The 27,743-nt window shown below is 41.4% G+C and overlaps 1 protein-coding gene across 3 annotated transcripts; it reads right to left on the reverse strand.

Annotated features, from left to right (window-relative positions):
• Nucleotides 1-4,957: 4,957 nt before the first annotated feature.
• On the reverse strand, nucleotides 4,958-27,507 carry DHRS9 (dehydrogenase/reductase 9). Of its 3 annotated transcripts, none has more exons than XM_087709416.1 (6): nucleotides 27,493-27,507; nucleotides 13,320-13,539; nucleotides 11,736-12,081; nucleotides 8,497-8,755; nucleotides 7,080-7,243; nucleotides 4,958-5,489 (listed from the first exon to the last, which is right to left on the reverse strand). In XM_087709416.1, the coding sequence occupies exons 2-6, from the start codon at nucleotides 13,326-13,328 to the stop codon at nucleotides 5,263-5,265; spliced, it is 1,005 nt and encodes a 334-aa protein (XP_087565542.1). In that variant the 5' UTR covers nucleotides 13,329-13,539; nucleotides 27,493-27,507; the 3' UTR covers nucleotides 4,958-5,262. The 3 variants fall into 3 exon arrangements, with proteins under 3 accessions (XP_087565542.1, XP_087565547.1, XP_087565534.1); XM_087709421.1 differs by lacking the exon at nucleotides 27,493-27,507 and adding an exon at nucleotides 23,571-23,659; XM_087709408.1 differs by lacking the exon at nucleotides 27,493-27,507 and adding an exon at nucleotides 16,040-16,274.
• Between the last annotated feature and the right edge of the window lie 236 nt (nucleotides 27,508-27,743).

Raw genomic sequence — 27,743 nt, forward strand, 5'->3', positions numbered from 1 at the left:
TTAATATCATGTGTTTTTTTGCAGGTCATTTCTTAACTCCATCTTCTGGGGAAGTAATTACACATAACTATCACAGAGTTAAAAACATAATTAGTCTCTTTGTACATCATGTCTCACACTTAATTTGTAAGACGTCAGCAGGTTCATCCTTTTCAGAAATATATTTTAATAGTCATAAAATTTCACATTACCTAGAATGTGCTTATGAAAAAAAGAATATGACCAACCAGAAAACAATGTGTGATGGATAAAGAGAATATACAGTATTTGTCTGTTAGATTGTGTGATTAATAAACATATTAAATTGTGGAAAACTGATGCTGTAGTTTATCTGATTGCCTGCAATTATTTTTTAATAGTATCTAATGTTTTAGTTAACAAGTGAACATAATGCAATTGCTCCTATTGTTTTCCTGTACCATAAATTCTGTTTATAGTTTCCAAAGGCTTTGAGTATCATTCTCCTTTCCAATGAATTATTGAATTTTCCCTCAATCTGTTTTGGTTTACACACGTAGTAACCCTATTTTCACTATACTGCTTATTTCAAGTAACATATAACCAGGGGTGGGATCCTATATGTCAAGTAACATATAACCAGGGGTGGGAGCCGAGGTGGCACAGTGGTTAAATGCAGCACTGCAGGCTACTTCAGCTGACTGCAGTTCTGCAGTTCGGCTGTTCAAATCTCACCGGCTCATGGTTGACTCAGCCTTCCATCATTCTGAGGTGGATAAAATGAGGACCCGGATTGTTGTTGGGGGCAATATGCTGACTTTGTAAACCTCTTAGAGAGGGCTGAAAGCCCTATGAAGCGGTATATAAGTCTAACTGCTATTGCTATTGCTATCCTACCAGCTCGCACTTTCGGCATTATTGCTGGTGAGGAAAACAGTTGAGGCATGACAATCCACTCTGCTGCGCTGATCAGCTGGGCTTCGGAAAAGGAAATATAGGTGAGTACAGCACAGAGGAGGGCAGATGGGCCCACTTCAGAGTCGGAGCAAACTGGTTCATTCCTAGTTGATAGTCAGAGCTACCATTTCGCCCAAACTGGTCCGAACTGGTCCGAGGTGGGTTCCTACCAGTTCGGACTGGTTCGGCTGAATAGGTAGTAACTCGGCCGGACATATGCCCCAACTGGTTCTACCCTGGGCGCCGCCATCTTGATTTTCTGTTCTGCACATGCGCAGACCAATCTTCACTGGAAAAATGTATTTTTTTTCTTTTCTAATGTTGTGCGCATGCCCAGACCTTTTAAGGTACAAATGTGAATGCGTGCGGAGCATGTAGTGCAAAATCTTTTGCACACCGAACCGGTTGTAATGCTGGCAGGAACCCACCCCTGGAACTGGTAGAATCCCACCCCTGCAAATAACTCATTACAACTATGAGCCATTTCCTGATCCAACTTCAAAAGGAAAATCACTCTCTCAATCGCTTCCTCTATGATTAAATCTATTGTCAGAGTTTCATATCAATTACAGAAGTACTCACAGTACAGTCATCAATAGTACAGTAATCTCACCAATGTTCATAAACCTTTCAATTCCTTCCTCCAGGATTTATAAGTTCAGGAAAGGGAGTGTAAGAATGACGGAATCAACTGGGTGGGTAAAATACATGAGAAGATACATTGATTTTACCTTGACTCATAGTTTTAAAGAAGTATTATTTGAAAGTTATCAAATAATTTTAGAAATGTACAGAAGGTAATCTCAGTTAAAATAAAAGCATTTCGTTCATGAGTCTTTAGATGTACATACAATGTGAGTATAGAAAGGCCTTGTGTTGCACAATTACAATGGTTTTTTTAAAATCATGTTCTGTCCTTTGCGTGATCATCAAAAACCTAAGTCTAAATGTCCTGTAAATATATGTAAGATGGTATCTTTGGCGAAAAAGGCATATTTATTTGAAACATTTTGACTCCTCTGTTGACTCGCAGATACAAAAATAGAAATGTCTCAAAATGAGTGAGAACTAATGCCAACCAGAAATAGAAAGAATTAGAAACAAGCAAACCAGAAAACAAAAATATAAACAGATTAAAATACATGATGGCTGCAAACTCAATAGCAACAATTGGTTATGATAAAAAGGATTCCATCATCAATTTCCAACTAGCAACAGAAACAAATGAAGTGAACAATCTATTAAGTGGAAAATCTTGATCAATAACTGAAAAATAAATAAAGGCACAGATTCCCTGCCTTTGCTATACAGATTTAGAAATATTAATAGCAAAATTTTGCTTTCTTTTCTTCAATCATGTCTGAGGACACTGCCTGGACAGGTCCCTGCAGTTTTCTTCACAAGGCTTTTCAAAAGTGGCTTGCCATTGCTCCTTCCTAGGGCTGGGAGGGTATCTGGCCCATGGTCATCCAGGGGCCTTTGCATCCAAGGTCAGACTAGAACTCGCAGTCTCCTGGTTTCTAGCCTAATATTTTAACCACTACACCAAACTGACTCTCAATAGTAAGATAAGTAAGCTGCCCTCTTCTTATTGGTCCCACCCTCAGCTTGTCACATCCAAAACACATTCTGAATATCAAGTCTGAAATGATCCTAGATTCAGGGCAACACATGGGAAATAAATGCATACTCACCCAGAATGGTTATTGCTCTTTGATCAAATGTTAACAATAAATACAACAGGTACCAAACACAATTGAAATGTGTATGACACAATGTACACAATAAATGGTGCCTGAAAATCACATACAATATTTTAACGACATGCTGGTGCAATTACATGCACCATGACAATGTGGACTTATTCCCCCGGAACTGAGGTGGAGATGAAGAAAGGATCTGTTTTCCCCAGGATCCTAACCTTCTCCAGAACTTCATATATCTCCTTCAGCCACCTTGTGCAAATTAAAACTCAGCTCTTCAATACTCTCCGGAGTGCTTAAAGGTGACTAGGCGCAAGGTGCAGAATGACCTATGTGGAATTTCACTACTTCTAAACCCATGTACCTTTGATGTTGTCTTTTAATGACCCCGTAATCCCTTAAATCAGGATGGAGTTGGGGCAACTGAATCGAGCTGAGTGTTTACAGGCCGGATGCCCTTCCTGTTGCCAATGCAGAGTTTGCAGCAGATATAATCTCACCGTGCCCAGAGAGAGAAATATCTGCCACTACCTAGGATCGAACTCACAGCCTCCTGATTGTGAGGCGAGAGCTCCGCCTCTAGGCCACTGCACCACTCATAAACCATGTATCTTTGAACAACCAGTTAAATTCAAGAAGAGGTTCTAAGTAGCATGTCCTCATGGCATGCTGTAATTTGTTCTTCTGATGAATGTTCTTATCATGTGGATAGAAAAGATAAATGGATAAATCAAGCTGCAAATTGTTCTATCACACCCTCTTATTCCCTTTCTACATAAGAAATATGATAGCTGTGTTAGATTCAGGATGTTTGAAGGGATTCAAGAAATATGAAATGCTAAATCGTGGCTTATTTTAACAACAATGTTTGGAACATGCCACAACTAGTTAAGATCATACCACATGCTAAATTAAAAACAAATCACAGTCTTGTTTGGGGTTGTAGATAAAATGTAGTCCCTCACTTAGCCATAAAACTAATTTGACTGTTTTTAAGTCAAAGAATTTTCTTGCTTTTGCAGTTCAAAACTGAAGAGTGCAAAGGAAATTCAAGTCATTTTTGCTCTCTGGACGTATGTAATCACTGTATCATAAGAAGGGCTCTGCAGCACGTCCAATTGCTTGCAAAATCTGTTATTGCCCATGCTGACGGACATTGTGTCTCTGACCCCTTAACTGGAAAGATGCTAGATTAACCTTGAGATTTTTTCGGCATGTGTTCAGTTGTGGCTCTGAGCTCACCCACGGTGGGCTTTCGAGATGTCGCTGAACTTCTATTCCCAACAACTTCAGGCAGTAGGCCTGTAATCTGGAAACAACTGGCGTCAATATGCGATTTTTCAATATGCGACCTTTCTTTATAAAAGGTATGAGGCTGAATCAAGCCAGTATTCAACTGGATGGCTTCCCAACATCTTAGAAGATACTTCCCCTGAACCAGGGAAGCAGGGAGATGGTCCTAACCATAGAGGCTGAACCTCCGTGAGGGAAGGGTCGCACAGGAAGCAAGATTTCTCAGTCGTCAGGCATTTGAAGGAAAAATTTCCTCTCTAAAGAGAGGCATTTCCTTACATCAGTGGTTCCCAAACTTGGCAACTTTAAGACTTGTGGACTTCAACTCCCAGAATTCTCCAGCCAGCTCTGCTTACATGTTCATGGGCATTACAGGCAGTCTTTGACTTACTTGGTTTAGTGGCTGTTCAAAGTTGCAACAGCACTGGGGAAAAAATGACCGTTTTTCACAGTTACAACTTGCTGTGATCAAAATTCAGATGCTCGGCAGCTGATTTATATTTATGGCAGCTGCTGTGTCCTGGGGTCAGGGATCACCTTTGGCCACCTTCCATCAAGCTAAGCCAACGTGGAAACCAAATTCATTCACTTAACAGCCAGGTTACTAACTCAACAACCGCAGTGATTCATTTAACAACCGTGTCAAGAAAGGTCACAAAATGGGTCAAAACTCACTTAACAAATGTCTCACTTGACAACATAAATTCTGGGGTCAATTGTGGTTCTAAGGCAAGAACTTACAAGTTAGTTTCTTGACCTCTGGGCAAATTCCAATAATCCGAGAATTCAATCCTCTGCAAACCGCTTAAACTGACACTATGTGAGTCCCTCTCTCCTTCCCTCCACCCCCCCTCTCTCTCTCACACACAAAGGGTAAACAAGGATTTTGTTTTGCTTCTGTAGCGCTCTTGCAAATCACCAATTTTTGCAAATCGCATAGCGTTTTTAACTGCCTTTGTGCTTTGTTTTTCTTCTAATGAGCTCTTAAAAGACACAATTATTTCACTGTCCTGCGATAATAAGAGTTTTCCAAGTTTCGACTGATCGATTGCCTAAAGATGTAATTTTGTCAGCAGATGCTAGTTCAGCCTTAACAACTATCAGACAATACAGACCCTATTACGGTCTTAATGTCAGCAAGAAATGGGATCACCCACACTCCTGGATGCTTGTTTGCCTGAACATTGGAGTATTTATCTTCATTATTTAAGCCAGCACAGCTTTTGAAGCCTGTACGTGAATTGGTACTTCGAAGTGGGTAACCAACCATGGTCACTGTGTAGTCAGTTCTTGTCCTGAGCCAACAGGTTGGGGTGTTCCCTTGGAAACGCCAAGGACAAAGGAGGAAATCTTATTCTGAGTTTGGGTTAAGTAGTTTAACTTTGTTCTTCATGAGCATGTAGTCCTGGAAAAAGGTGGGCATCTTGGAGAGAGGAATCCAAAGGAATTTAGCATCTGTGCCCACGCTGTAATAAGCCTTTGGATGTTTGCTCATTAAGGCATGCTCCATGCACCTCACAACCAGCGACAGGTCTGTATTTTCGCACATGTTGGCTAATTTGTCTTTCTTGATTGCGTCTAGGGAGAGAAGAAAAGGGAGAGGAGAATATTTTCAGTAACAGGATTCAAGACTCTTGATTAAATAGTTTGGTTATGATGAGAGGTGGGTTCCGGGAGGCACTACTGCTGGTTCGCTTGTGTGCACGCGCTTCACATGCATGCTTGATGTGCCAGTGCGCACATGCACAGTGCAATGCAAATTGTTCTGCGCATGCGCAGAAGCAAAAACCCAGATGGCAGTGCCTATGGCACCGCCCAGGGAACCAGTTCGGGGGCATTGCAGGCCTGGTTTGCTGCCAGTTCCAGTGACCCAGCCGCCAAACCACTACCGGTTCAGCCAAACCAGTCTGAACCAGTAGGAACCCACCACTGGTTATGATTCTCTAACATATAAAGCCGTAAAGGGAAATCGCATTGGATTGTGGCATTAAGTACATACAGATACATGCAGTACTAATAGAGCTAACAAGATCTGACAGATTAACACACGTTTTTGTCCTCTTAATCTACAAATACTGATAGCATGATTGGGCAAGAGGGAAAGAGATAATTTTTACACTTCATACACACATACACAAATTGGCACATTCCTTGCAGCTGAGCAAAATGACAGATGCCGTATTTAGGCAGGGCCATCACTAGTGATTTATAGCATGTTCCGCCAGCTTCCAACTACAGTTGTGCTGTATTATTGTACTACAATAATAAAAATAGGAGTTATACTGAGGCAATGGTGATAGATGACAATACTGTAGAAGCGGCCTTACTGGCAGTTAAGGAAAGGCAGTGAGTATCTAGATAAGGGGTGGGGAACTAGTGGCCCTTTTATGACTTTGGACTTCAACTCCCAGAATTCCCGAACCAGCCATAAAGTCTACAAGTCATAAAGAGGCCATAATTCCCCACTCCCAATCTAGATAATTTTGAAGCCTGGAATTTATGGAGCTGAAGTCCTCAATTCTCTAAGAAAGCTGAAAGAGACTGCTTTAGAAAAATACAGAAGGGGACCTGTGGCGATAACTATCTACATGATGGCACAGTGGTGATATTGCAGTACTGCAGGCTACTTCCGCTGACTGACAGCTGCCTGCAGTTTGGCAGTTCAAATCTCACTAGGCTGAAGGTTGACTCAGCCTTCTATCCTTCCGAGGTGGGTAAAATGAGGACCCAGATTGTTGGGGGCAATAGGCTGACTCTGTAAACTGCTTAGAGAAGGCTGTAAAGCATTGTGAAGTGGTATATAAGACTAAGGGCTATTGCTATTGCTACATGGCCAGCCTGCTGTTCAAAATGTAAGCCATTTTTAAAATAAAAATAGCTTGCCATGAGTAGCCTCAACCTAGTGATGAGCCTGCTACTGCTCCCTCCATGAAGGTGGATTGTGGGGCTCTGGAACTTGGTGCTGAGTTAACCATCAAACAAAGGGAAATGTTAGGATAGTGTTTTTTGAGGCTAAAAGGAAACCTAAGGAATCTCCCCATGGATAAAATGGAAAGAGGGCATTTAAATGGTCACTACATCAAAGACACCTGCTGAACAAAGATATATCAGATTCCCCTGAAATCTGACAGAGTTTCTTTAGGGCCTTGAAATCCTTTCCTAGCTTACCTTCCTTGAGGTAATGTTCACCATACTGCCGTTGGATGGTGGGAGGAAGGGAATTCCAAATGGCCACTTTTTCTTTTATGAGCCGGACTCTATCAGAGAGTTGTGTTTTGAACAAGCCAGGTTGAATACAGGACACTGTCACTCCAAAGGGCTTCATATCCTGTCTGCAAAACAGAAAAAGATGTCAACAGTAATTCAATTACACTTAGAAGGACTTTTCAGCAAGAGAAAGCATGGTGGAATTTGGAAGCACCACACATCCGCTTCTGGTTCTCTTGGAGGAGGTTTCAAAGTATTTCTAGCAGGACTACCAGATTCTGTAACAGCTTTGTTCCCCAGGCCATCCGTCTGATAAACTCTCAGGATTCGTTTTCCTTACCATGTACATGCATACACCAATGTATGCATTTACATAGCAAGCTAGACTTGTGTTGTTTCTCTGTGTCGTATATTATATATGGATATACACATAATTTTGTATTATTTATTTATTTATTTATTTTGTCATGTTTATATAGGGCAGGGTCGGCAACCTTAAACACTCAAAAAGCAGAACGGTCCTAACTGGAAGCCCCCCATTCAATTCTGGAGTCAACTGGAAGTCCGATTCTCCCACCATAGAGTCTCCTCTTAGTGCGTCATCCTTTTTCCTCTACTTGTGCTAATCAAAAGCCCTATCCATTGTGGAGCTGACCGGAAAGCCTGCCCCTTGCCATTGTTTCTCCTCTTGGCACGCCTTGCTTTCCCCTCCCCAACCCAACCAGAAGCTCCTCTCAAAATTGTGGCGCCGACCAGCGACAGGGAGCCACAGCAGAGGCATGAAAGAGCCACATGTGGCTCCAGAGCCACGGGTTGCCGACCCCTGATGTAGCGTATAGTGGAGGTGGTTACCCTTTGAGAGCTGTATGCAACGAAATTTCATTTTAATGTATGACAATCAGTGTACATTCAAAGTGACCATAAAATTATTATTCTGTTCTGTTCTATTCTATTCATGATTAACTAGTTATTAAAAGTCATGAGTTTTTAGTGAGTGGGCAATGTGTATCTGCACGTTGTGCTGGACTGCACTAAGGCAGGCTAGGCGTTTGTTAATATTTTAAACTTTCCTTTCTTCCTTGGGACAGTACCCAAGAAAAGCCATTTTCTTTCCAAAAATCCAACCAATTCTTTGGGGGAAGGAACAATCTTTCCCCAAGCTAGACTTTTCCTGTCCTCATTCTTCCTTTTGCCATTACTTTAGATGTAAGAGAAGATTTAACGTACGTTAAAAGCCTTGGTCCGCTTGCAGTGAACCATGTATATAGACGAGTCATTCATAGAGCTAAATGATGGGATACGATGCTGACATTAGAACTCACTGAGACTGGATTGAATCTTAGGCACGATGAACCTTATTCAGCCACTTCTGCCTTACCTTAAATTGTTGGTAAAGGCTTCTGCTCCGTATTTGGATGGGCAATAACCCCCTGAACATATTGTCAGAAGGCCACCAACACTGGTTACGTTTACTATTCTTCCTTTGGCTTTCTTCACCAACGGAAGCATGTTTAATGTAACATTTATGAGGCCCATCAGGTTGATTTCAATGGGCGCTCTATAGTGCTCAAGTCTCAGCCAGTCGGTGGGGGCGGATGGTCCCATGATACCAGCATTATTGACAAGGCCCCAGAGACCTGCAAAGAAACAAAGGGGAGGGAGAAATCCCCCACAAAAATATCATATCTGAATCAGAGGTGGCATTCAGCAGGTTCTGATTTGTTCTGGAGAACCAGTAGTGGAAAGTTTGAGTAGTTCAGAGAACCGGCAAATACTACCTTTGACTGGCCCCGCCCCCATCTATTCTCTGCCTCCCGAATCCCAGCTGATCAGGAGGGAATGGAGATTTTACAATATCCTTCCCCTGCCACGCCCACCAAGCCACGCCCACAGAACCAGTAGTAAAAAAATATTAATCCCACCACTGATTATATTGTCTAGGGGATTTGAAGACCTTTTGGAGGTCCTTTGGAGTAGCAGCCAGGGGCTGAAGGACAATTAAATCAAAAAGGTGAGCTGAGACAAAGGAGTGGACAATATCAGGACGAAGAATAAGCTTAGAATGAAGTTAAATGAATGAACTACAATTAAAAAGAATACTCCCTCTGTCACTTGCAATTTTTGGCTTAAGTCTCTTTGAAAAGGACATTTATTTTGCAGTGATACTGATGACCAGAGGACTCTGAGTGGTAGACTTTGGCCTTAATTTTTGGGCACCTGCTGCTTTAATAATTTAAAATAAGGTATCTCATATCTGTTTCAGCACTTCTAGCACAGCACATGTGAATTAATGTGTGTCTGCATAAAAATGTCACAAAAATATCATATCTGAATCAGAGGTGGCATTAAGCAGGTTCTGACCAGTTCTGGAGAACCAGTAGTGGAATGTTTGAGTAGTTCGGAGAACTGGTAAATACCACCTCTGACTGGCCCCGCCCCCATCTATTCTCTGCCTCCCGAGTCCCAGCTGATCGGGAGGGAATGGGGATTTTGCAGTATCCTTCACTTGCTATGCCTACCAAGCCACGGCCACAGAACCAGTAGTAAAAAAAATTTGAATCCCACCACTGATCTGAATATAATCAATAACATTCCAGCCATTATAAAAAGCGTTAAGAAAGTGGATGCCCATACAGACACACAACGTCGCCACAATCATAATCCAGGAACGTTAATCGTTTTCACCACAGGTAATCTGTTTATCCGCAAACGGATGTAAACGAACTAGAAAACTGAAAATCACGTTCTCGGAAGATCATTGCAGAAAGCTGCCATAATAAGTGATGTTTTAGATCCGTATAACCAGGTATCCCTTGCAGTGGTTTGCCACAATTTCTATAGCCCTTCCTTGACATGCCATTGTTTGATTTCAGAGGCAAAGCAAAATCTCTGTCGCTACTGTTTATCCTGAACAACAGATTAAGGGAAGATGCCAGAGATTATTGAAGGGCTGTTATGCAAAGGAGAGCACACAGGAATTTTTTTTTTAAACAGACATGGGAGAGGTAGAGAAGCTAGCTAAATGTTAGGACAAATTGCCCAATGAGGCAAATTGCTTGGCAGTAAAAATAGTCTTTGTTGCCAGTGCAATTCCCAAAGTGCTTTCTAGACACTATTTAAATCAGTGTTTCTCTACCTCAGCCATTTTAAGATGGTCAGACTTCAACTCCCAGAATTCCCCAGCCAGCATGGGAATTCTGGGAGTTGAAGTCCGACCATCTTAAAGTGAGGTAGAGAGGTAGAGAAACACTAATTTAAGATACTGGTGTTAATCTTTAAACATCCCTCAACATCTTAGAATCTAAACATAAGAGAAATTACCTATGTTAATTTTTGACTTCCTCAAATATTATGATATATATAGGACAGGTTTTTTTTGTTGAAAATGACTCATTAATTGGCCATATACTTGCTATTAGCCTTCAGCAGATAAGAACGATTAAGATATTTTACTGGGGTTTTAATTTTTTCATTCTGTTAAATGTTATTTTACATCTTTATTATTCCAAATATTCCATAAATGGAAAAGCGGGATGAACTGAATAAAATACTCAGAAGTAAGTCACGCTATGTTCACACCTTATTGCCGTTGAATTGTTTAATCAATTTGTATGGTTGCCCAGATTGAAACAGCAATTCTGGGTGACTAAGAAAGGGTTAAAACTCTAATATTATGAAACCAAAATAAATATACCTAACTGATGTGTTATTCCTTTTCTGTAATCTTAAAAGCATGAGGCTTAAAGAGGGAGGAAGAGAGGGAGGAACAATTATTTCTTTAATATAAGGAGATAGCTACAAAATATAGCGGATTGTGGGCAATATGTAAGCCATTATTCTTATGCCCATTTTACAGAATCGCCGCTTCAACTAAATGGGTTTTTGCTTAATGGAGTTTCAGTTGGACTGTCAGGGCTGAAGCGTAGCAAAATACAGAAACATATCCCAGAGGCATCTTGTTTGTAGAGGGTGACCGTTTTAAAATTCCCTATGGACTAGAGTGCTAAGATGCTGAGTCTGTCGATCAGAAGGTCGGCATTTCAGTGGTTCAAATCCCTAGCGCCATGTAACAGAGTGAGCTCCGGTTACTTGTCCCAGCTTCTGCCAACCTGGCATTTCGAAAGCACATAAAAAATGGAAGTAGAAAAATGGAAACCACCTTTGGTGGGAAGGTAACAGTGTTCTGTGTGCCTTTGGCGTTTAGTCATGCCGGCCACATGACTATGGAGAGGTCTTTGGACAGCACTAGCTCTTTCACTTTGAAACAGACATGAGCACTGCCCGCTAGAGTTGGGAAGGACTAGCACGTATATGCATGGGGAACCTTTATCTGCCACGTATTGTCATAAAACTGGCCAACAACAGCCCTACTTCAGCCTTTCCTGGGGGGAAAGTCTAACAAAAGCAGTAAAATAAATTCCATCACCTTACTCCCTCCTTACTCCCTCCACCTCCTATCATTTCCAACCAGCATGGACTTTGACATAATTGGGAACCGGCAGATGAAGCAAAGATAAACCCATTGATATCCATCCCACAAAAGAGCTGAGGCTCACTTCTAAACTCTCTATTTAGTAAGCAGAGAGAAACATCCAGCAACAGGACTTAATTGCTTACCCCGTTGTCCTACTTCTTTCTTAACTTGTTCTGCTACTTGCTTGATGTTGTCTGAGTTTGTCACATCCAGCTGCACTGTTTGGAGGTTAGCCGTCGACTCCTCTTTCAGCTCCTTTGCCCCCCTTTCAGTTAGGCAACCAGCAATCACTTGAAATCCGCGCCTATCAAAGGTCAAAGCTGCCAGTTTCCCAAATCCGGAGTCACAACCGGTGATGAATATGTATTTCCCTTCGGGATCTACGTCATCTAAATTCTCCCCATCTCTCCATTTCCACCATATAAAGATGACGATTAACCATAGGATGAAATGGTACCACATGTTAAAATTGAACTCGTCATTTTCCTCCTGAAATAAATATGAAAATAGAATTGCCCCAGGCATTAAATTCATGTCTTTCCCTTGACCGTACCACTTCCATAAATGAATAGATATGAAGAGAGGACCATTAGCTGAGAGGCAGTAACTTCTTGTATAAAAACTACAATTAGCTACTACCTTTATTGTGATTATTTAAAATGAGACCACAGGTCACACAAGGATTTCTTTACCAGGCAAGTAAAAAAAGCATCAAGTGGAGAAAAAAACCCCACAAATCTGGGGGAAAAAACATGTTTGATGCTATCGTGATGAGTTACGCTACACAAATCAACATAATAATCTAAATGTTGTTCATGATTAACGGAGGAATGTGATTTTGAACCATCTTCTGTTGATCCACTCTGCTCATCTGCTCTATTAGCTATATTAATATTACTACCTTGTGGTTCAATTCAGGCCTACAAAATTTTCTCCAATGATCTTCCAAACAGGGCTACACATTACATTACTATGCTGTAACATGGACTGTTGGCTTGAACACAGACAACATCATTTAGAGTGTCATAAAATCTCAACTAACTCTGGGCTTATTGTTCAGTAAATCATGTTTAAGCAAAGCAGACCTTAACATAATATGCAAGCATATGTTGGATCTATTCTGTTCTTCCCATGTCCTGGGACTGATCCACCTGTAGTATACTTGAAGGCACAAAGTCATTGTCAGTCATTATCTAATTCACACGCACAGCACTTTGTGAGAAAAACATCACAAATAGGAAGCTAAGCTAGGATGGAGAAAGAATTTCTTACGTAGTGTTTCCTGGGGATTTCGCAAAGGAACTTTAGTTTAATGATTTACCTATCTATACTCAAGGCCATGGTGCTACATAGTTCCTAGGCAACTGTTAATCTGGACTTTGTCCTTCTCATTTGACCGTGATTTCATAACAATCTTGAATATAAACTTCCTAGAAAACTATATAATGATGTATTTCAATAACCAACCCTGCTCAGGAATGTTTACTCTATATAGGTAAAAGGGTAGGTAAACATCTAGGAGACATTTTTCAGCACTAGTTCTTAAAACCAACCCAACAGCACCTGAGAAGACAATCCAAAGCTTTTCTTGTTCCCTCTGTAAACAGAATAAACTATCACTATTGTGGTACCCCCCAAAAATCATCCCCCCGAGAGGATTTTTAGGGCCCGCTGTGAGAGAAGAACAAAAAAGATGAAAAGGAAAGTATTCATCCTTTAACACTTACCTCAGCCATGTTGGCCTATGATTTAGATAACGGGGTGCCTATTTAGTATGCTTTGTCTGAACCAAGAAGCTGTCTGCTTGTCTTATCAGTCTACTTCCTATTCTCTGAAGAGCCCATCTTAAAAGCAGGACATTGCAGTAATAGTGTTGCAGAACAGAACTGGTGGATGTGTTTGTCCTTTAAAAATTCTGTTCACACAGATGTTGTTGAACCGGTTAACCTAAGGGTGCAATTAGTTACAGGACACTATTATTTGTTTGGTAAGATCACACAAAAGCTGTAAGCCAAATTTTATTTAGAAATTTTCTACATCATTTTTTTCATTCTTAAAAACAGGAAATTGGTAGACCTATTACTTTCTACTTTAAATAAACAAACTATCATACTATCCAACACATAGGTTGCATCACAAATTATACAAATGGTTTATGTACCACTTGTCCACACAGCCTTTTAATTAAAAAAAACCGAATCCCAATATTATATTTCTGCAATAAAATAATGATTTAAAAATAAAATAAACTTGAGAGTCATTTCAAATACAAAACAATAGTTAAAATGATTAGACCTCTGTTGTGGTTCCTTCTAGTATATTTGGCTACAGCTTCACCACAGCAAGTATATTCTTTTCCCATGTTAGCTTAGCATAGTGAAAGTTACTGAAAGTATCTAGATCAGTGTTTCTCAACCTTGGCCACTTGAAGATGTCTGGACTTCAACTCCCAGAATTCCCCAGCAGTTGAAGTCCAGACATCTTCAAGTAGCCAAGGTTGAGAAACACTGATCTAGAAGGTTTAGACTGATGAAGGCCAGCATGAAAAAACTCCCTTTTAAAGTCTCTGTAATCCCTTAATTTAGGGTAAACTAGATGGAAATGAGTATTTACTGACTGGATGCCCTTCCTGACACCATGCAGAGTTTGCAGCAGATATATTTTCTTTGTGCCTTAGGAGAGAAGCACCTGTCACTACCTAGGATTGAACTCTCAATCTTCTGAGTGGAAGGCAAGCATCTTCACCATTAGGCCACCACACCACTCTAATGAAGGCTACCACTATAGGGCTTAAATAATTAAGGCAAGTTTCTTGGCTTCAGTACATCATCACATTTGAAGAGACAGATTTCTCCTAAAGAGGAAAAGAAGAAATCTAGAAGTGGCAGGAATTACCATAAAACCCACCATGGCACCCCTACACTCTGATGCCATAACATTTCTAAAATAAAAGAAACAAACGACAACATAGGGTTTTTTCCTGAAAACAACTACAGCAACTTGTTCTTCTGAGTTCCTGTTCCCATGCCTCTGGGAGTTTTATTTACATATCAACAGGAAGTGCATTAAACAGCAACTCCTTTTCCTTGTTATATTTAACAATCTTCAGGTTTTGCATTATTAATTTATGAAAGTGTACACATAGGTCTTGAAGAAATGTATTTGGTTTGACAGCATTGTAGGCAGCAAATGGATTTACGTAAAATATTTTAAAAATAATTAAACAGAACTTTTTCTTTCTTCCTTTCTTAGTCTTTCTTTCTTCCTCATTCTTTCCTTCCTTCCTTTCTCATTCTTCCTTCCTTCTTTCCTTCCTTCCTTCGTTCTTCCTTTCCTTTCCTTTCTGTAGAAAAACCATCCTAATATCACTGGCTTGCTACATTCATCTGTGGCTATGGTCTCTCAAAGAGTGCTCTCAAGTCCTAGATGATGTGACACTAATATCAGATGAAAATCTAATTCTCTCCCTTTGTGTTTAAAAGACAGCTTTACATGCTTGTTCAGATTTTGGAAAGGGCTGAACTGTTAGATCTGCAATTCCTTTAGATTATTATGATCTCTGTATTCTCTCTACAGAGAGCTATAGCCATGTTACATGTTGAAGCCACGTTAACTTTATACAAGAATATCAGTGTGTCTGGGGAAGGTGGAAATAAATTCAGGAATCCCAATTATATTTAGATTTTGTTGATTTAGTTTACAGAAGAAATTTCCAGAGAGACTCAGGAGCTAGCAGGGCATGAATTCTCATGGGGGAGGAGGGGAAATGGAAATCAGTTTACCTTCATGGCTACTTCATCTGTTGCTATTTGCAATTGCAGGGATTCCTATCAATTGACTTTTGGGTCCTCCAGGAGAATGATGGAAAACCAAGAATTAGCTGTAGTTGCACAAGCGTGCTTTCCCATTTTAAGGAAAACAATCCCAAATGTATAACCTTTGGCAATGTGCACCTACTGTATGTAAAGAAATACATTATATGTTCTATAGACAGTGGGGCTGTTCCCCTAATTTTGCTAATCTGGCTAGGAGAACTCATAGAAAAACACTGAAAATAAATAGAGGTTTTAAATGTGAGCAAATGTTGGCCTGATATGGAAGGGGGGCAAAATTCTTAAAGCTAACATTGGTCCAAATGATTAAATTGCCCAGACCAGAGGTGGTTCATACTGGTTTGGACCAGTTCAGCCGAGTAGGTAGTAACTCAGCCTGCCACACCCCTGAACCCGTTCTATTGGCGGCAGTACCATCTTGGTTTTCGGTTCTATGCGTGCGTAGATGCAAAAAAAAATTTTTTTTTCTCCTTTTCTAACATTGTGCACATGCACAAACCTTTTAAGGTGCAAATGTGCGTCGAACCAGCAGTAATGCCAGCAGCAACCCACCCCTGGCCCAGGCTGATTGCATTAACTACATCTAGGCTCTAGTCATTAAAATTTCATCCTACCATCAAGAGGTTCCTGCCATGCTCAGTGTGTCTCAGTCCTGATTTAAGGAAGAAAGGCAGCTAACTGTCCAAGGAGCTGCTGAGCTTTTCTGAACTTGAGGATAAAAGGGCAGCAAGTCCTTCCACTCTTCTAGTGTAAAGGAAGCCCTAATTAATACCGTCAGGTAATTAGGCTAACTCCCATGATTCTTGACGTGCTGTGCTGGAGAAGTTGGTACACTAGATCTACTGGATTTCAGAAGCCAGAGCCTCTGAGCAGAGTTTAGAGATGACAAAAAATCATAGTGATGTCACAAACCACATACATTCTTAGAAAGAACCACACAGATCAGAAAGCTGAAGGAAGCCGAACAAATTTATACCTTCTCAAAATTCCATTTGTGCAAATTATAAAGTATAAAGTGTACAGTATCCCAATCACGGCAACTTCCTTCCTGTACTCTCCAAAATCTCATTCCTTCTAACATACCTTTCCCAGAGTCAGTCCCAAATAATGGAGCACACTCTCTCAGGAACTGTCTCTTGTTACTATAGACTGTGTTTTTGGAAAAGGTGTTCAGAGTTGGCCTTCTGACTTGGCCTTCTGAATTGTTTTATTTATGCTTTGGGTGTGAATTATTTAATTATTTTTCAATTCTGTTCTTTAAACATTACTGCTCTATCTTATGTTGCTGTTAACTGCTATGAATATATGTGTTGGGTCAGTGGTGAGATTCATTTTTTTTTACTACCGGTTCTGTGGGCATGGCTTGGTGGACATGGCATGGCTTGGTGGTGTGGCAGGGGGAAGGATACTGTAAAATCTCCATTCTGTCAGGCCTGCAGCCATATTTTCTTTTGGATCTTTGGCCTGCCATACTTTCTATTATTCTACTATGCGTTTTCTACTGTAGGAAAATAGGAGAGGGGATTGTAAGGAGTTACATACTATGTAGCCATAACAAAATTCTTTCTAGAAACCCAAGGTCATCCTTTGTCTCTACACCTCTGCACCTAACTGGAACTGGGCCGGAGCTGCCAGCATGGCATTGGGAGATTGGATCATGTGATGGATTTGTGGATGTGGGGGCAAGATCTTGAACTCTCAACTAGAGAAAACCGGGAAAACCAGGAAAACCGGGAAGCTTTCAGATTTGGGTTTTCCCAGATATGCCAACATGGCTCTCTTAATAAATTGGAACTTTGAGCAATACTTTGCCTTGGATTTTGATTTACTTTTGGATGCTATTTGGAATGCTGACACATTCCCTCCTCACTCCAGAGGAAGGATACTGTAAAATCTCCAGTTCCTCCCAATCAGCTGGGACTTGGGAGGCAGAGAATAGATGGGGGTGGGGCCAGTCAGAGGTGGTATTTACTGGTTCTCCAAACTACTCAAAATTTTCGCTACCGGTTCTCCAGAACTGGTCAGAACCTGCTGAATACCACCCCTGTGTTGGGTAGAAACATGGGATGCAAATTACCATTTCCATTCAATTCCTCCCCCCGCCCATGGCTCTATTTTTCTCATTATGATCTATGTATGATAATACAGTTTGATGTCTCCCAAATATTAACTTCACCATGTATCCAGACATATAAATCCACATTGTTGCTCAGGTGGTTAGGAGTGCCATACATTTTATCTACCATTGCTGGGATGAAAGAAGGATTTGAACTGTGACCAAAAAACACCCCAGAGTCGAGGCTGCTTAAATCATGCCATGCGAACAAAGCAAAGCCAATACAATGGGGGTTAGAATTGAGATTACACTGGTATTTTATGTTATGAATGATTTATGGTTATGTTATATATAACCAAGGAAATATGATCCTAAATCAGCTGCTTATCTCTCTCTTTAAATTCCTCGACTCCCACATCAATTCCTGCATAAATCTGAAGATATATTGAGTTGTATTAAAAGAGAATATCAAGAAAGATAACACATTGAAAAAAAACAACAGCAATAGCACTTAGACTTATATACCTCTTCACAATGCTTTACAGCCAATGGTTAACAGATATTTCAGCATATTTCCCCTAACAATCTGGGTCCTCATTTTACCAACTTCGGACAGATGGAAGGCTGTCAATCTTGAGCCGGTGAGAATTCCACTGCTGGCAGCCGGCAGAATTAGCCTGCAGTACTGAATTCCAGCCACCGTGTCACCACAACTCTTACAAGATACAAGATGCAAGAGCCGAGGTGGCGCAGTGGTTAAATGCAGCACTGCAGGCTACTGCTAGATCAGCAGTTCAGCGGTTCAAATCTCACCGGCTCAGGGTTGACTCAGCCTTCCATCCTTCCGAGGTGGGTAAAATGAGGACCCAGATTGTTGGGGGCAATATGCTGACTCTCTGTAAACCGCTTAGAGAGGGCTGAAAGCCCTATGAAGCGGTATATAAGTCTACTGCTATTGCTATTGCTATGATCTTATTCCATTCTCACCATCTCACTTGTTTATTCTTGCTCACTCATATCTTAACTCAAAAAGGAGTGAATTGGATCAGTGGCTAAAGATGCCGAGCTTGACAACTAGAAAGCTGACAGCCTGGGTTTGAGACCTGAGCGCTGCATGACGGGATGATCTCCCATTGCTTGCCCTGGCTCCTACCCACCTAGCAGTTTGAAAGCATGCAAATGCAAATAGATAAATAGGTACAACTTCAATGGGAAGGTAGCAGTGTTCTGTGTTCCTTGGTGTATATAGTCATGCTAGCCACATGACCATGGAAATGTCTTCAGACAATGCTGGCTCCCTTAGCTTAGAAATGAAGATGAGAAGCGCGCCCTAGAGTTGGACATGACTGGACAGGGAACATTTTTACTTTTGCCTTATCTTGACTCACAGCAGGGCAGTGCTTCTCCATTTGCCTTAGCAAACTACACAATTCTGCTATGCCAGATTCACAGTCAATACTACAATCCGTAGCATCTCCAGCTGAAGCCAAGCAGTTAATACCTGACGCAGGAGACATAAGATGGATGTATTTTATCCCCTCCTTTCCTTTTCTTGTCTTGGAGGGCTATTGGTGCTGGTGCTTCTCTTCTAGCATAATCAAAAAGGTGTGGAGGGGGCAGAGTTCATGGTGTAAGGGTGTCTTCTGTTTTAAAATAGAAGGGAAGCACACTGTGGTGAGGCTGACTGAAGTGGTGTCTTTATGAGACCACCATCTAAAATTTTGTGTGGTTAGTCTGACTCACACCATCTGCACAAACCTTGTGTCAGGGTTCCAAGTAACACATCTGCCAAAAGCAGAACTCAAAGGCAGGTTGATTCCTCAAAGAACATGTTTATTGCAAACATCATATTGGTACAGCTAGTGAAAACCAACTCTAAAAGTTCCTGTGATTTTCCCTCTAATTAAAAAAACAAATATTTCCCTCCCCATATGTTACCGGTCACATTGTCCAATGAAAGTAGCTGGGAGGCTACTTGGTCACTCCTCCTTCTTCACATGCCTGTTGGGATGACCTTGGTTCCCATGAGAAATCTTTTTGTTTTGACTAGTAGCTGGTGTATCTACTTCCCCGCTCCCTTTCCCCTTTTAAAGTTCATGGCAACTATGAGGCAGGAAAAGATGGCTCCAGCCAGATTCACTTCAAAATTGATACCTTGAGTCTTCAAGCTCTTGAACAAGCTCAGAGCAGAGATTGGCAAGTCTATTTGAATTCCAAGGAATCTATTTTGGCAGCTAAAGGCAGGGGAATAGCCCCAAGGCTTGACAATTGGTTTATAGTTATTATCTCACCTTCTTTAACAGCTGACTTAAAACCAGATCTAAGAATTTAGAAGACTGCCATCCAGGGCTGGCTTCATCAATTGATGTACTACCGAGGCACTTTCCTTAGGTAACAAGTATGAGGTGTTTTCTCCTGAGAATGACCTAATTTTGGGCCAATTCTGAAATCTGCTAACATCATACAGCAACATCTAAATGCAGATGCATCAATAAGGTTTTCATGTATATATCCTGAGTATTTCATTTCTGTCAAAGATTTAAGTCACTTTTTATAACTGGAATCCAAAGGGATGTATTCATGGAACGTATTAGAAGACTCACCCATAACTTGTATGTTTTTTTTTAAAGTGTGGTTTCAAGTGGGTGTTGATGTTTGACAACTGTCTAGACTAGTCCCTCATGTTTTCATAGCAAGTTTTTCTGAAGTAGTTTGCCATTGCCGAGAGGGGGGAGGAGGGAGGCTCCATGGTCACCCAACTGGCTTTGTGCCTATAATTCCTTGTCTCCCAGTTTACTTCCCTGATGCCTTAACCACAACACCAAACTAGTACTTTAATGGAAAGACTGTTGCAGCAAAAACAGCTAAGCAGCACTTTCCAGTATTTCAGGACATTTCTATTTTGAAGCTACATTTTTGGGCATGTTAAATAACTGCAATGGGGCTGTTCATTCCCACTGATTTTCTATTTTTGAAGAAATACTAAAAAATACAATCTTTCTAGTGATTACCAAGTGAGGATAACACTCTTCCATGTCCATCGCTTATTCCTTAATTTTTGTATTCTTTGAAATGTATTGTAAGTTATATTTTAATAAGTTTAAACTTTTCAAAAGGAGCATTTTTAGTTAGTTAGTCATAAAGGAACTCCAGTGGTGGGATTCAAATAATTTAACAACCAGATCTCTGGTTGGTGGTCATGTGACTGTGCGAGCGTGGTCAACTCAACATCACTCACATCGATGGGCGCTTCGTCTTAGCTGTTACAATGTAATAAGGGTTAACCGGAGAGGCACTTTCTGTAAGCAGGGCAATAAAGATTAGGCTAGAAACAACACCAGAATGTTTTCTTCCTGCCTTCCTTACAGGATTAGCCCTGTAAAGTGAAAGAAAAAAAAAGAGATTTCTTCCAACAACCGGTTCTCTGGACTGCTTAGAAAGTTAACAACCGGTTCTCCCGAATAAGTGCAAACTGGCTGAATCCCACCACTGAGGAACTCAAGGAACTCCAATATAAATCATATATGGACATTTGACCCACAGGATCATCGCACAAGCGTTGATGATCCTACAGCAATAGGTACATTTTTATATCAGAAATAAAATTGGTCTTACCTTATTAAAGAAAAGACTGGGTGCGTGTGCCATAAATGGAAAAGCTCTTCAAGTCACTACTGGTTTAAAAGTGTGTCCTCGCTCCTCCACCAGATTTAAATGTTTAAAAAATGAATTATCGCAAGAATCATTATGAAACCCATGAATCATTATGAGTCAGAGAATAAAGAGTAGCAGCACGTGTCAGAAATAGGTTTTCGTAATCAAAAGAACTACGTGGTTGAGGACTCTTTTTTCTTTCTTTAGTAATCTGAAATATTAATTGCACCTTTATTCCACACTGAAATGCTCTTGGCTCATAAAACTATTTTTAAAACTGTGTAAAGAGTTTCCTTGTAAAGGTGGAATCCCAATAAAACAATAAATCTGAAAGCCTTTCAGTGTACTTAGTAACAAGGAAGGTGCCATAAATTTCCTCAGAATTTCACTTTCCTTTCAGATAAGTCATTTCTACATTCTTTCTAAATTCCTTTGCCATATGTTCTGAGTGAATGAACTAAAATGATACTTTCCCTGATGATTGAGTGCATTTAAAAATATTTAAAAACATTTCCCTTTAGCCTATGTGCTGATTTTAGTTTCCTAAGGCCAAAGCACTGACATTTTAAGAGGGAAGGAGGGGAAAACATTTTTAGATGGTTGTTTCTGTTTAAGAAGTATGTTAGACGTATTAACCTTAGGAGAAGTATTATACAAATATCGCATAGTAGCTGGATACCCGTTGCTTTGCTATGAAACTATGTGAACGGGCTTGATAAGTTAACACTTAACGCTTGAAAATTAATGTATAATGTGTAACTCCTTAGCATCAGAGTGTGTTAGTATAATACTGTATTAGAAATACTAATGATCTGATGGTCATTAGTGAGCACCTAGAAGCCAAGAGGAACATACATGGCAAACTTCAAGCTTGTAGGCATCACAGTGCTGGAGATTTAGTGATGAGTGAGTGGCATTTGGCATGTATATATGTATATTATTTGAGGTGGGGGTGGGTTATTGAAAAAGTATATTGCCACTGAACCTTAGTGTATGATTTGAAAAGGTTTAAAGTGCTATATAACAGGACCTAGGAATATTTTTTTTTTAAACCAGTTGAATGTTGCCAAATCCTGCTGTGAGGCAAACTTTGACCTCAAACTCGCAGTGTCATGTTGCTGTGACATGGCGTTTCATGACGTTTTCCCCATTCACGGAGCGGGGGTGGGTGTGGCCTTTTGGCCTGTGGGCCGCCAGTTTGACATCCCTATCCTAGGCTAACAATAAGAGCTTTACTGGTTAACTCCCTCCATAAGCTGGTTGGGTTTTCAAGCCCAGATGTCAAAGCTAAGACCTAAGAGATTATTCTGCAATGTTGAAACAAGTAGACTTCCTCCTCAGGTGAGTACCAGCAATTATGAAAAGATCTCCCATATGATGTGGAAGAGCCAATCAACTCTCTTGGAGCTTCTAGGTGAGCCATATGAAATTCAGTGAGAGCAAGGAAAGGATTTTCTATCCCTATATTAACTGCCCTAGATCTGTATGCACTGCTCACTCACATGCTGTGAAGGAAAATTTACAGGGTCTAATCTGAGTCGGTCACCAGGACCAGAGATTTTGTCTTCCAGTCTTTCAGACTCCTGCTGGAACCCATCCTCAGGAAAGGTCTCTCCAGCAGAGTGACATAACACTGCTAGCAAGAAGTTCTGCCTAAGAACCAAAGTTCCGTCTAAGGACCCAGATTGGATCCTGCACCATTCTCAGGGGACACATACATTCACCTTCATTCGTAGGAAAATTTACCTATGTGGACTTATTGGCTTCAGAACCACTGGGTTTTTATTTCTCAGACTAATACAGTTCATAAATTAGCCATGGGGTAACTAGAACTTTGGGACAAATTGATTAACCATAAATTAGTACCTGACACTATGCAAATTTAGGAAGGAGTTCTTCATAAGAGAACAGAGACCCTGGGATCAAGACTCCAAAAAGATTTGATGGGCTAACATTTTAGGATAGAATGAGGTGACCAACCCAGGTAGGGACACAGCCAAAGTCTTCTCTCTTTCTCTCTCCCTCCCTCTTTAATTTACCCATATCTGTTATGGAGAACCAGTTAAGATGCTAGGTTAGTAAACTAGAAGACTAGGAGTTACAGTGCAGCTTTGGGCACAAATGGACAGTGCTGTGGCTCAGTGATTAAGACGCTGGGCTTGCCAGCTGGAAAGCCAGCAATCCTTGTTTGAGACCCGAGCGCCACACAATGGGATGAGCTCTGTTCTTTCCTCAGCTCCTGCCAACTTAGCAGTTTGAAAGCATGCAAATGTCAGTAGATAAATAGGTACCACTTTAGTGTGGTGGTAACAGTACTCCACATGCTGGCCACATGACCATGGAAATGTCTTTGGACAGCACTGGCTCAATGGTCTTAAAACGAAGATGAGCACCACACCCCTACAGTTGAGTAAAATTCACAGGGACTCCTTTACCTTTTTACTTTTGAGGCACAAAGCCAGCTGGGTGACCTTGGACCAGTCACTGTCTCTCTCAGCTCTAGAAAGCAGCCAAGAGCAAACCGTTTCTGAAATCTTGCCAGGAAAACCACAGAGACTTGCCCAGGCAGTCACCAACAGTCAACATTGACTTGAAGGCATCAAAGAAAGAAAGAAAAATCTGCTAAGCATTGCCACTGGTACCTATAGGAGATGACACGAGTGCACAGCAGTAGGTGCCAGAAAATCCCGGGTGACTATAGGCTGTCTCCATACAAACACATGTTATCCAGACAGACAGCTTATTTAATGTGCTTTCCACAGCGTGTGAAGTGGCACAAGAGCATGGCAACATCATTTGCTCTGCTCCGCTGCCTCAGGAACAAGGCTGGACCATGGTGCCGTCTTAGCAATAGACCGCAGGACAACTTAAGGTGGAGCTGTTGAAGATTTCCATGCCTATGCAAAAACCTGAAATCGTTCTCCCTCATGTGGATGGAGGTGGAGGCAGGGGTGAAATCTAGTAGGTTTTGACAGGTTCTGGAGAACCGGTAGCAGAAATTTTGAGTAGTTTGGAGAACTACCTCTGGTTGGCCAGAATGGGGTGGGAATGGAGATTTTGCACTATCCTTCTCCTGCCATCCCCACCAAGCCACACCCACCAAGCCACGCCCACAGAACCGATAGTAAAAAAAAATGAATTTCAACACTGAACGGGCGGTGGCCAGTTCAACAAATAGGGAGACCAGTGGTCCAACTTCTCTGTTGGAGTTGGGTATTTTATACATTCAGATAAAGAGGAATGTTTAAATATAAATCTTGCTCCAGCAATCTCATTGTAATTAGCCTGTCAAGATTGGTGGGAAAAAGCAGCAAGCCTGAGCTTTTCTAAGAACTTGGAGCAACAGAGGAGTAGCAGCCAATTTTACTCCCTGGTAGAAACACAAATCCCAAGATTGCCACAGCACTTAGACCTATATATATCTTCATAGTGCTTTTACAGCCCTCTTTAAGCGGTTTACAGAGTCAGTGTATTGTCCCCAACAATCTGGGTCCTCATTTTACCCACCTCGAAAGATTGGAAGGCTGAGTCAACCTGGAGCCCCCCAGGATCGAACTCCAGGCTGTTGGGACAGTTAGCCTGCAGTACTGTATTCTAACCACTGCAACCATGGCAGACAATGCAGGGATTTTAGAGAGTTCCTAGTCTAGCGGCCTTCCAGATTCCTACTACGCTCTCTTGCTACTGCAGCTCCTATTTCAAGGGATTGTCAGTCCAGTGATAGCATCCCTGGAGGGAAGTTGGCAGTGGCCAGAGGGAAAGGCTGTCTGCAGAAGCTGAAAACAACACATAGAGACTGGGCAGGTCCCAGCTTCTTATGAAACATTAGAGTAATTGTCAGCAAAGTGGTATAAGGGTACTCTTCGCTTAATGATGACTATTTGTTCAGCAACAGAGCTAAACGAATGGTACTTATATCCTCAAAGTTATAGTGTTTACAGCACTCCTCCAACGCCATGATCATAACTTGGGCACTTGGCATCCTGTCCACATTTATAACTTACAGGGTGTGCTTAAATTCCCCCCACTAATCTAATCACCCCATCTCTGCCCTTTTGGCTCCCCTGTGGTCATAATAAGCGGAAGTGACACAGTAGTTAGAAGGCAGTATTGCAGGCTAATTCTGCCGACTATTAGATGTTCGAATTTCACTTTGCTCTTTGCTGCCTCTGCCATTCTGCCCTCCACCTTGCACTCTTCTACCTTGCTGTCCCCAGCTGCCTCTTGTTTTTTTTTTCTTCTCTTCCTGCTGGTGATAAGAGATGCCCAAGCTGGCCTTTGCAACTGGGTGTGAAAAGCCTTCCTAAGGACAGAAGGGGTGGTGGATGGAAGATGTAGAGGTGCAGAGTGCAGTGCAGGACAGCCAACTGAGCAGAAATGGGGCCGGGACACAGGTGGGTGGAGGGAGTTGGAAGTGCAGGTGAGCATAGCAGGCACAAGGAACTGCTTCACTTAGTGACAAAAACTCCAGTTGGGGTTATTAAGCGAGGACTGCCTGCATACGGGGAAAAGCTGGTGGAGGAAGAAGGTGCAAGTCACAACCTTCACATCAAGCTGGAAAAACCCAGTTCGTTGGCCTTGGCTATGAATTAGGGATGAAGGGAAGGTTGTGTCATCTAGCTACAACCTTAAAGAATGATAAGCCAGGCCTTTTCCAGCTGAAGTGGAAGAAGGGATCAGAATAATAAAAGTCCTAATTTAACTAATCTACTGGTGTAATGTACTACATTTATTTAGAATTCATTTTGGTGTATTTCCTTGGTGGCTTAAAATCTTGTCTGCACCCAATTGATTTAGTCAGCTTACACAGTAGTTTAAAGTACTTTGTCACCTCAGAAAAAAAAGATTAATTCAACAACCAAGTTAAAAAGCGTGTGAATTTAGCCTTTAGTATATCACGAATTTAGCCTTTGGTACATCACGACAACCTGAGTAGTGGAGTTACACTGCAAATACAGAAAAGTGTATTTACAATTAAGTATACACATGGGTATTGTGAGAATAAAAGCACACAAAAAAAGATGCACAAATATAATACTCAAATCATGAAAAGAATATTATTTTTCAGTCGTCAGTACAACTGGTTGATAAATGAAGATGGCAAAAGGAGAGAAGACGGAAGCATAAACAAAGTTAGTTTTGAGAACTTATTTTGGAGTCTTCCACAATATAACACCAGGGAAAAAAAATTAGATTCTAGTAGAAGAGAATATAAGTAACTCAGTGTTGAAGCGTGAAGTCCTTTGGTGCTCTCTGAGCTTGGTTAGTGCTTGTAGAAATTTACCTAGCATCTTCAGAAGATGTTACCCAAGTCCTAGTGCACCAACCGAACCTCAGCCAGTAAATAACCAAGATCAAAGAGCACCCCAAACTCCATAAATTAGGTTCTTGACTGGCTTTTCGGCTCTAAAAAAGTTCAGGTTATTTAGAATAGAATAGAGCTGGAAGGGACTTTGAAGTCCAGCCTTCTAGTCCATCCCCCTACTTAAGCAGGGGAACCTATACAATCTCAGACAAGTGACTGTCCAGTCTCTTCTTAAAAACCTCCAGTTATGAAGCATCCACAACTTCTGCTGGCAAGCAGTTCCACTGGTTAAATTGTCCTCACTGTTAGGAAACTTTTCCTTGATTCCAGGTTACTTCTCTCTTTGATCAGTTTCCATCCATTGTTTCTTGTCTTGCCTTCTGGTGCTTTGGAGAATAATTTGACTCCCTCTTCTTTGTGGCAGCCCCTTAAATACTGAAATACTGCAAGAGTTTGCAGCGAAGGTCGAAAGTACATTGCTTGCAAAATTAATTTTTCTTCGCCATCATCATTATTAATGCAAACGGTCAGTACTCAAGGCAGCCGCTAAACAAGGACTGCTAAACAAGGTTATGGTTTGCACAACATCCATTTGGAACTGAGAAAGTTGTCCTTCCAAAACTACCCACTTCCCAACCACAATTTCTTCAGGGTCTGATTAAGTATTTGCAAAAGTTATCTCTCGGTATAACTAACATGACATCCCTTTGGGAGACAGGTAAGGATGACAAAAAACCTTTTATCACGAAGCCAGAGAGGCTATAAACCGTTCCTGGGACCCGCGTTGGTTCCTCCGCCGCTTCTCAGACCAAGTTTAAACAGTAACCAGTAACCGAGTTGGAAGGGATCTTGCAGGTCATCTAGTCCAACCCCTCGCTCCCGCAGGAGACCTTTACTAGGGATTCGAACCGCCGAACTGCCGACCTTTCTGATCGACAAACTCAGTTACCTTGTTATGGTAATGACCTGCCCGCCCCCACCCACGGTGCTTGCCGTCCTGTAAGGCTCTCAAGTCTAATTTAAGATACGGAGAAGGGAGGGGATGGACTTACCTGCTCCGTTGGCTGCTCTCCTTTTATCTCAAGAGCTTTGGCTTTTTCTAGAGGAAGAGTAGAATATTTACGAAATAGAGTAAAGAGCTTTGGCTACAGCGGGGATCACGTGGGCGGCCCGTAATGCCCTGAGAAGAAAACGGGTGGGCGTGGGCGGTCCCACCCAAAACCTCAAGGAGGGTGAGGAGAAAAAAAAGGAAGTTATCCTTTTAAATCTCGGTATAACCAACCAGGTCACGGCTGCCTTTCTT

This window comes from Thamnophis sirtalis, unplaced genomic scaffold (genome assembly GCF_051295495.1).
Source record: "Thamnophis sirtalis isolate CommonGarterSnake01/CBP01778 unplaced genomic scaffold, rThaSir2_p1.2 scaffold_1, whole genome shotgun sequence".
Classification (NCBI taxonomy): Eukaryota; Metazoa; Chordata; class Lepidosauria; order Squamata; family Natricidae; genus Thamnophis; species Thamnophis sirtalis.

Bases quoted from the DNA above. Each gene is read 5' to 3' on its own strand.
- DHRS9 (XM_087709416.1), bottom strand. The intron at 7,244-8,496 runs GTAAGGCAGAAG...TCTGTTTTGCAG, and splicing joins GCCTTTACCAACAATTTAAG to ACAGGATATGAAGCCCTTTG. The intron at 5,490-7,079 runs GTAAGCTAGGAA...TTCTCTCCCTAG, and splicing joins TGAACATTACCTCAAGGAAG to ACGCAATCAAGAAAGACAAA.